The 10,780-nt window shown below is 35.1% G+C and overlaps 1 protein-coding gene across 3 annotated transcripts in view; it reads left to right on the plus strand.

The window, feature by feature from the left end:
- The window catches only part of RASGEF1C (RasGEF domain family member 1C), a 125,777-nt gene extending 121,733 nt beyond the window's left edge, over window positions 1-4,044 (plus strand). For all 3 annotated transcript variants that reach the window (XM_070739170.1, XM_070739169.1, XM_070739168.1), the window contains 2 exons: window positions 1,057-1,129; window positions 3,182-4,044. In XM_070739170.1, the coding sequence (XP_070595271.1) occupies window positions 1,057-1,129; window positions 3,182-3,206 (98 nt within the window). In that variant the 3' untranslated portion in view covers window positions 3,207-4,044. The remainder of the gene's footprint in view (window positions 1-1,056; window positions 1,130-3,181) is intronic.
- The last annotated feature ends 6,736 nt before the right edge of the window (window positions 4,045-10,780 follow it).

Here is a 10,780-nt window from a genome sequence, read left to right on the forward strand (position 1 = left end):
TCTGTCAGGAAACATCACTGCAACAGTTAAAAGCATTTTGCTACTTTCTACTAGGAAGTGCTGATGTCTGATTTCCTTGACTCCTATATGGTACCTCCCTGTATCAGCATGACAGCTTGAAAAGGAGCTCAAATACAGAATCCAAGATGTGAAAGGCTGTGGAACAATAAGTTTACTGGTTTTGTTTTAATGTAAGGGAAGACACCAACGCACTGTTTCTGCATAGTAACCAAGCTGTTATTGGATTTGGTGATTACAAAGAGTAGAGTCATTAGTGGGTTACTACTGGTTCACATTTGCGTGCAACACTTTTGTGCATGCACAGAAGCATTCTGGATGGGTGGGCAAAGCTTCCCACCACCAGTGTTACCAGTTCTTAGAACCGGGCCAAACCAGGATCAACCTTAGAGAGAGAGGGTAAAATCTCAGTGCATTTATAACTAGTATTAAGATTGGAAACCAGTTCTTTAAAACTTTTCCTTTTTTAATTTCTCTCTTTTTATTTCTTCTTTATCTTTTTGTTTTTGTTTATTGCTATTTTCAACTGGTACTTTTAAAATTCTATTGAAAATCTCATTAATAAAAATTATATATGTATGTATATAACAAGGCCTTAATTGTTGTAAGAGTACATGGAAAAGACCTTGGGAGACAGGGGCAAAGGGATGCTGCCTTGGGAACAGCCAGATAAGAGAGTGCCTAGGCCTCAGCTGTATAGCAAGTAGAATGAGACACTCAGCAATTCTAGGACTGTACAAGTGACTCCGGGAAAATTTTACTTTCAAATTTGCAAGATTGATGTCAGCCTTATCAGGCAAACCAGAGAGGAATTAATTCTGTTTTATTGTAAGGCTGCATTAACAATATCTTCAGAACAGAATATGTTAATAGAATTCAGGAGAATTTGTGAACAGGAAAGTTGTTCTGGCTGTGCAGATTGTTTCCTTACTTTTAAATAGCATCCAGTTTTATTTTGTGAGACTGTTAACATTTTAGCTGTTAATAGTAAGTCAGTAATTGATTTGTGTTCTTTCTCTCCCAATCCCATTTTTTTAGGTTTGTATTTGGCCTCCTATGAAAGTGAAAGTCCAGAAAACCAAACAGAAAAAGAGAGATGGAAAAACCTAAGGTACTTACACTTTTAATCCAAGTTGAAATTTCTTATTGGTGTAAAAAAGAACCTGCTGAAAAGGTTATCTTCTCTCTCACCATAGGCAATAAAAGATTTGGGCATGATTTATTACAATCTTTGCTCATTGCTACTTTCATTCCTTTCTTGGTTCATAACACATACTTAAACATATTTAGGCAGCATGTTAAGAGTCTCTGGACATATAAATGAAAGCCCATAGATGAGTAGTAGATGCTTGGAACAAACTTCCAGCAGACGTGGTTGGCAAATCCACAGTAATTGAATTTAAACATGCCTGGGATAAATATATATCTATCCTAAGATAAAATGCAGAAAATAGTATGCAGAGTAGATGGACCATGAGGTCTTTTTCTGCCATCAATCTTCTATATTTCTAAGTTTCTATGATGCTGGATGGAAATCTTCATTTTTCTGGAGAAAGCCTGAGGCTTTCTTTGTATTTTTATTTGTTTATCCTTTTTATAGCATAGAGTTTTCAAGTTTTTCATATTGTGTTAAGCTGCTAGTTTTCATTGATCTTGAGAACAATAATCAGAGGTCCAATCAGAGCGAATTCCTACAGTGCAAAAAAATAAGTTTAAGGCCTGTGTAGCTGGAGCCACAAATGGACTACCTTAACCTGGAGAATGATGTTTTCTCACTGAACCTTCTATAAGAAGAGACATATCAAATAATAAACCATAAGATTTTTTTTTTAAAAAAAACTTGCAATAGTTGGTCCCTGAAATTCATGATAGAAAGTTAAAAGACAGAGTGGTGTGTTAATTAAAGTGTTGAAATAAGAGGTACTTGATGCTGCTTTGTTTTTCCTTTCAGACATTTCATTGTCCAAACCAGGTGGCATCATTAATAAGGATACCAGTAAGATGTGGGGTTTGCTCTCAATTTATATTCTAGTGGCAAGAACAAACCCTACTCCTTATTAGCACTTAGTAGCAAATCACTTCAGGGTACTTATCATGTTTCGGCTCTAGGAACAACTTCATGTCCTTTGTAAGTTTCATGTATCTCAGCAGTCTCTTTATGCATGTCCAATGGAACATAGTCGCGTTGCCAACATATCTGGACAGAAGATTCACACTCAGTGAAATGTCTGGTCTTGTCCAACTGCTGATGTACAATAGGGATCCAATCACTGACCAATACAGCGTTTGGTTCTCAAATAGAGGACATACTTTGGGTAATGAAATGCCTGCAAGAAAATAGCCAGGATCAGAGAGTACCAAGGGCCCTCATTTCAACCCAGTGCTACAAATATTCTCCTTTATTGATGTTGAAATAGGACTATTTTTTAAAAAACAGCTAAAATAATACAGAAGAACAATAGGCATACAGCAATAGCAATAAAATTGTAATCCACATATTTTCAGAAGAGGCCCAACACATTCCCTATGTCAAGGCTTGAGGAAAGGATCCAGTTTTCAAGGCTTCTTTGAACAAGGTCAAGATAGAAGCTGTTTGGATGTGTGTGTGTGCATGTGTGAAAGCCGTAAATGCTGAGTTTTATTTTCTTCGTAGGGACATTTATTTAATGGAGCAAAGGAAACTTGGCAGGCTGCAAATCAGCAATTCCTGGACCCTCATGAACCCAATAGGGATTCTAGGAAAAACCTTTGCCATCTGTTTAGCAAAAAAAAATTTCTCTTGAACTTGCCTTGTTGCCTTAAAGCTATTTTTATTTAATTATTTATTTAAGCATTATATGGCTGCCCAACTCACTCTCAATGACCCCGGGCAGCTTACAAAGATGACACATTTGATAATGTATTAAGATAACATGATCAAAGAAAATAGTTATTATAAAAAGTGAGTTGTTATATATAATTATTCTCAACTGTCTTTGGTCTCATGGCTTTGTAATATAGCTATCCATTATGACGACTATGTACACTGTTGCTATTCCTGCTATTCCTGTCTTGAACTGATGTTTTCCCTTATGGTAGATAAGTGAGGCCAAATTAATTCTAAATAACTTTATGCCATATTTATTTCCCCTCTTTTTACTGCTTTCATGTTTTTGTTTTGTAGGTCAACTATTTTAGGAAAGACTTGAAGACAATAATCTATAACTATACTAGAAGAAACTAACTCAGCAAAACTACTTTGCACTATGGATTCCAAAGATGCCTATTTGGGATTTAGAATATTTTATTCTTTATTTTTGTGTGCATTGGGGGGCTCTCTAATGCAATTAACTGGACTCATCAGAAAGACTCAAGTGAGTAGTCTTTTTACTGCACACAGTTTTGCTACAGCCTATATGGAAACCTATTGTGAAAAGCCAGTAGAGATTTGATCTTGGCTTTATCAAAACCAAGTCCTTATTGCTATTTAAACTTGACTTTCTAAAAGAAAAAGCAAGAAAAGTCATGGTGCTGCAATCCAAAACAGTCTCCACGGAAGAGTACAGGGTTTGTATCTCAGAAGCAGGGTGTATCTGATAATAACTCAAAGAGAACTGTGAAAAGTAGATGTTGCCAATTACATTATACTACTACATAGAAAAGGACTATTTTTCCTCCACAATCCTCAGCCTCAGTAAAGAATATTCCAACATCAGGAAATAAAAGACTAATAGAAAACCATATTAAAATGAATAAGCCACGTATGCTACTGAAAGATTCGAGCTGTGAAGATTTGTTACGTCTCCTTCAATTTGAAATCCGGATCATCTTTGATCTTCATAGTGAACTCCTAAGCTCTTCAGATGACTTCTTGTATGACCCTTATGATATAAAGCATGTAGCATATTTTCTAGTTCTGTTGACTGTTGAGAGACAGTCTTCAAAGAATCTTGCATCATTAACAGAAAGGAAATCTGTTAAGGACTGCAACAGTTGCTTTCACCTACTTATTTTCTCTTTATCAGAGAAAATAAATTTTAGAAAAGATAATCATGTGATAGTAGGGCTCTTATTTCTAGTGTGTCTTACAGTCTCTGAATTGTTGCACTGAAATTATCAATTCTATGTTCCTAAGATTGGTCCCTTATTTTATGATTCTTCTGTATAGACAATGGTCATTGCCTCCCAGCTATGGCATTCTTTCTCGAATTCCTGACTTCGAGATGTATTAGGGCTACAGATTTGGGAGCTACAGGGAAAGTTGAATGATGGGGAGCAAACAATCAGGCATTAATATGTCTGCCATAATGCTTAGTGGGAGGGCAAGCAATGGTTGCAAATTATACTCAAATAGCCTTTTTATAAGTAATGGGAGTAAAACAATAGCTTACTGCTTATTATATAGAATTGCAGTAAAGTACAAATCTCTCATTTTAATAATGCACATTTTCATAACAAAATTGCATCAGAAAGACTCATAATTCAGATTCTGACATTTGCAAGTAATATCCAGCACAGCATGAGCTTGGCTTGAGAATTACAGGTATCTGATGCCACATATATATAGATGACTCATGCCAATGTACATATTTTATGCATCAGTTAAATGCATTCCATGATTCAACCAGGTCCCAATGTAGAATATTTGCACAGTGACCAATAGGTAGAATTTAGAGAGTTAACTACTGCTTTCCATCATATAAAAGAGTTTAGCATGCTGATCAAAATCTCAACTGGCATTACATGAAGATTAAAGCAGTCATTAGGCATTGGATAGGTTTGAATCTTAATTTAGATAGGCTTTTGCTTCTGAATATGTCTACAATGAAATTCTATGATATTCCTTCTGGGTATTCTCTCAAGGAGTCTTTTTGTTTTTTTGAGTAAAGCAATCTTAGGATCTGGAGTATAACTTTATCTGCACAAGTCTTCTTGACCACCTATTTCTTTCCATCACATCTATTCCACTGTGTGCCGATATCTAATGCTGGCACACAAATGTTTCATGTCAGTCTAAATGAATCATTTTTCTTAAAAAAAATATGTTGATTTGACTACCTATCTAGGCGCAGGTTAAATATTTGTGGCCTGTTACAAATTAAGAAAGAATTTTGTGCATGCGCACATTTTCCTCAGGCAACCAATCAGTGAATATGAGCACAGGTGTCAAATTTGCTGCATCACATAGCCATCACATGACGTTTTGTGACATTTTCCCCATTGGCAGAGTGAGTGTGAGTGTGGTCTACACATGACTCATCTGGCCCATGGGCAGTTAGTTTGACACCCCTGATCTAGATGTATTCAGACCGCTTCAGTAGCAATCTCAGCATCTGAATAGGAAGCAAGATAAATTTCTTTCTCTATTTGTTAGTTCTTTTCTATAGGAGATTTTGAAAAATGGAGAAATACCACAAGAGTATAGTGAGGTAGATATCTCAGATTTTAAACAGGAAAAGAAAAAAGAAAATCCAAGCTGTAAAAATAATCAATCTGATAGAACTAGAAAAGATAGGAAAACAAGTTAGAAATATGTCTAAAAATACTGAATGTAAAAAGGAACATAGACTGTCAAAAATGAATCCAAAATTATTTCTTTTGGATTGGGTTACTGGCTGAATTGATATTGAAAAAGTACAAGAAATAGCGTATATCTTGATTTCAGCAAAGCATCGGATAAAGTTCTTTATATTTTGTGGCAAAATGTCCTAATTGGGTATGTTTGCTGGCAGTGACATTCATAGATGAATTCACAGTTGCAAAATCATTGAGTTCTTATATCAATTATTCATTAAATCAAGGAAACTTTCAAGCGAGGTGCCATATTAGGAGCAGAGTATACTTTAACCATTGATCCCTCTCTTAGATGCAGAGAAATCTTATTTCCAGATGATCCATAATATGAATAACTGTTACCTCATAGCGGTAACAAATTCAAAGTGCCATTGATGTTATGGAAGACAGAGTAATATCATAAAATTGCAGCACAACACAGTGCAAATGGCTGCCTTCAGGTGTGCTCAAATTCAGAACACTAATGCAGTGTTTCCCAACCTTGGCAACTTGAAGATATCTGAACTTCAACTCCCAGAATTCCTCAGCCAGCATTCGCATATCTTCAAGTTGCCAAGGTTGGGAAACACTATACTAATGCATGGTAGACAACATCTGGTTTAGCAGTGGTACATTTTCCAGATTATAACAAATGTGAAAAAGCTACAAAACAATGCCATGATGAACATTAATAGAACCATAATGTTTAGTGAAAAGAATAAATACCTGCCTTATTTGGGGCTAATCAGATTTGTCTGGTACTGTATATATTTCTGGATAAGAATTAAGAAAGATGAGACAAACATGAGAAAGATAGGATGAATACTTTACAAATATCAGACAGTCTGATATAGAAAACAAGCCAGTGCTGCTTCGCTTCTGTTCTAGGAGACAGGATTAATCTAATGGGCTTAAGTTAAGGAAGATGCATGTTGACTGAATGGTAGGAAAAAGATGAAAGAGACATTTTATAATGGGTTAATGATAATTCACTGTTCTGCATGAGAAAATTTGCAAAGCAAATTGTAACTTAGAAGTGCAAAATGCCTAATTAAACCCCAAAACAATGATAATTCAAATCTTAAAAACATAATAAACATAACAAATAAGCTGGAGGGGATGGCAATATTCTGGCTGCCTTTGAACTAAGACCAGAAGCCCTTATGGAAGATAATCTCATGCAAGATTTCCTGCATTTACAAAGGGTTGAATTACTAAGTATCCTACAGTTGATACTAATGGGATTATCCCATTAATAATAATCTACTAAAAGATGATTTAGACCAGGTATTTAAAATCTGAAATAATGATGTTTTCTTTTGCTGAAGAGAGCACAGCTTTTTCTCCTTAAATGCTACTAAATAAACGCATGGATTATACTACTTCAGCTTTGTCTGAAAGTAACTCTAACTTGTACCCAGATACAATCGATGTACAGTATTTGACTTTCTGAGATCATGGTGATCAATGTATTTCTATTTATTTAAAAACGAGTGATAACATAATATATGTATTTTAAAATGCTGAGATTGATTTCTCCTAGCAGCTAGAATCAGTTGCAAATATTTAATTATTAGTATTTGCAAACAGTGCTTTGGCTCTGTGTAAAAAAAACAAAGCAAATCTGTATTTCAGGTACATAATAGGAATACACTGTACAGTATACATTCTTTCAGAAAGCATGAAACACAATTTCTTGAATGAATAGTAAATACTTAGTTTCACAGGAAGAAAATATTCAAATAATTCAGCTAGATTTCATCAAATACTATTACAAATGGATTCAGCTCTGCATATTGAAAATTGATAAGCTTATGAAAGAATCTTCAGTCTTCTGCCGAAATTGAGCCTCTGATCTGACCTTATACAATGAGCAAGGCAGTGATTTTATACCGAATTATGGACATACTGAATGCATTTTTTTTAAAAAAAATGCAGCCTGCTTAAGATTGGAAGTGGAATTTGTTATTTGTTTAATAGAAAAGGACAGTATTTCTTTCAGCTGTAGTTCTGGAATCATATTCACATCATTACAAAAAGTAGAATCTTGAGATGGATGTAATTACTTCTATCCCATAATGAGATTATCAAAAACCTAAGCAACAATCAAATATATTAGGATCAGTGCTGATGTCACTAAAAGTATAGTAAGAATCAATTATGACAATAATTTTCATGAACCACTATGGAATGGGAAGAGCCTGCTTCTCAAACAGGTGAGGAATGAACTACAAGATCAAAACAAAGCTTTCATTGATCTATTATTACAGTAGCTAATTTTAATAATTAGCACCAGTCACTAAAATGTGACTAAATATTTTTTGATTGAAAACTTGATGCCAGTTTTCATTTAATAAAATAATTAATGGAAGCTCACCTACAATAACCATACAGCGTATTGTATGTCTAAAATACTAAACCATAATTGATGCTATGGAAATGCCCAACACTCTTGTTTATCTCCTAACCTGCTTAAAAAGTTAGTTACTTGTTTTATTCAATTGTCCTTGAATGAAAATCTTATGAAGGAAAAGGGATGAATGACATAATAGTAATCCTTGCTTTACAACCATATGTTTAGTGGCTATTTGAAGTTACAAGGCACTGAATAAAGTGATTTATGACCAGTTTTCAAACTGTGGCCATTGCAGCATCCTCAAAGTCACATGATCAAAATTCAGGCATTTGACAACTATGACAGTTCCAGGGTCATGTGATCATCGCGTGTAACTTTCCCGGCTGGCTTCCCAAAAGCAATGTCAATGGGGAAAGCCAGATTCACTTAACAAACTCATGATTCATTCAACGACCGCAGCGATTTGCTTAACAACTGGCAACAAGAGTATAAAATGGGGGCACAACTCATTTAACAACTGTCTTGCATAGCAGTGGAAATATTGGGCTGGATTATGGTTGTAAGTAGAACTATCTGTAGCTCTGCCAGGCTGACTTCCTTTGCCAGGCTCATAGCTTTCCATATGTCGCACATGATGGTTTGCAAAGCAGAGCTCCTCTTAAATGGTAGGACTTATTCTGAGTCAGCCTACATTCCTGGGGAGATTATGGACACATTGGCTTATATTATGAATTCAGCAGCTGAAAGTGGCATGCAAAGTATTACCTACAGCATTATGAGATCAATTTGATACTGATGATACTAGTGGTAGACCAAAACAGGAGAAAAATAAATTATTTTATATTGAACTTCAGCAACATTAGTTAAACATTTCAAAGGTTTTATATGTTAAGTTGCTTAACAGTGCTTTTCTTCTTATATTGTTAAAATGCTTTTTTTAAAATAAAGCCTTTAGCAATGTTTAGATACATGCATGTTACAAGAAACTACTATTGAAAGATAAACCCAGAGGACTCATGAATAGATGTTAGCACGATTATCTATTAATCAATGGAACTATAAGATCAATCAATCTCTATATATAGAACCTTCAAATAGAAATTGTGTCACAAAGATCTTTAAAAAAGGAAGACAACACTGTACCAAGCAGTATTATCTATATTCAAACCACAACCTGGTTTCCAAACTGTGTTAAGTCTAAATAATGTGCAGCAATTCTCCCATTCCAACCAAGCTTTGTAATTTGTAAAAAGCAGCTCTTCCTACTGTGACTTAGATTCAAATCAAACGGGAATGTATGTATCACTGAGAGCATAGAATTGATATTGCTGATCTCAGTTCTTACTCTTATTTGGTCACTCTGGCAATCAAGTGTTAAGATTACTTGAAAATAAAGAGCATTATGGCTTTGTGATGTTACCTATCTTTATAAAATGATAATGGTGATGTGCTTGCCACACCTTTCATTCATATTTCAAAACAATGTGGTCATAAGTAAATGATAGCTGTTAGTAGTGAAAAACCCCATTATTCATGTTTCATGTTATCAAACCCTTCAGTCAGTCATAAAAGCTAATTTACCTGTGTACAGAATTTATACAACAAATTTAATTTATACTGTGTTTTAACAGTGTGCCTGAACTGTTTATGGTTTCTAAATTTTGTAATGTGAGTGTAAAATTAAAAATATTGATATGGGGTTAGCCCGGATTTGGAATGTTTTTAATATGTATATATCCATTGTGTGAAGGGTTTTAGATATATTGTATACTTACGGTGACCATACTTTTTTGGAAAAAAATAAAGGACAAACCTGAAAAAGGAGCAAGTCTGAAAGAAGTTCACTTTTTTAAAAAAAGTGTTTATGTTTTCAACTTTATTTCAAAGGAAAATTCAAGAACAAAACCAAGAAAACCATTTTAAATCAATTGTTTTAATAAAATTAACTGAAATCAAAGAGCATATGTAAATTTCACATGAAGGGTTTGTTTAAGATTGTATGGTTGAATTTTGACCTAATGTGAAAATAGAGGAAGCGAAGAAGATAGGATTCTACGACAGTGCTTCCCAACCTTGGCAACTTGAAGATATCTGGAATTCAACTCCCAGAATGGCCCAGCCAGCCTTTGCTGGCTGGGGAATTCTGGGAGTTGAAGTCCAAATATCTTCAAGTTGCCAAGGTTGGGAAACACTGTCCTACGATATAACCATATTATCAGATGGGACTAGTCCATTCCACCCACGCTGGCAGGGAACGCATGCTGCATGTCCCATCAATCAAGGAATTTCAGATGGCAGGGTCCAGGACAAGGGGCTTCTCTGCTGTGGCTCCTGCCCTTTGGAACATCTCATTCCAGGAATTGAGACCTGCTCCCATCCTTCTGGTCCATAAGGGTCTGAAGACCTAACTCTGGCATGTGGGTTAGGGTCCTAATGGGGAAGCATCATACTGGCCATGGTTGATGAATTAAGAGGTAATCCCACCCCTTCCCCTTCTCATGCATCCTGCTCCCTCCTTCACCACCTTTTAATTATAATTAGATTTTTATTGTAATTCCATTTTTATCATCTTAGGGATGTTTAGAATAGAATAGAATTTTATTGGCCAAGTGTGATTGGACACACAAGGAATTTGTCTTGGTGCATATTCTCTCAGCGTACATAAAATAAAATATACATTTGTCAAGAATCATGTGGTACAACACTTAATGATTGTCACAGGGGTCAAATAAGCAATGAAGAAGCAATATTAATAAAAATCTTAGGATATAAGCAACAAGTTACAGTCATACAGTCAACATGGGAGGAAATAGGTGATAGGAATGATGATAAAGTACAGTATAGTTTTAATGCTTTTAATACTTTAAGCCCCCC

This window comes from Erythrolamprus reginae, chromosome 2 (assembly GCF_031021105.1).
Source record: "Erythrolamprus reginae isolate rEryReg1 chromosome 2, rEryReg1.hap1, whole genome shotgun sequence".
NCBI lineage: Eukaryota > Metazoa > Chordata > Lepidosauria > Squamata > Dipsadidae > Erythrolamprus > Erythrolamprus reginae.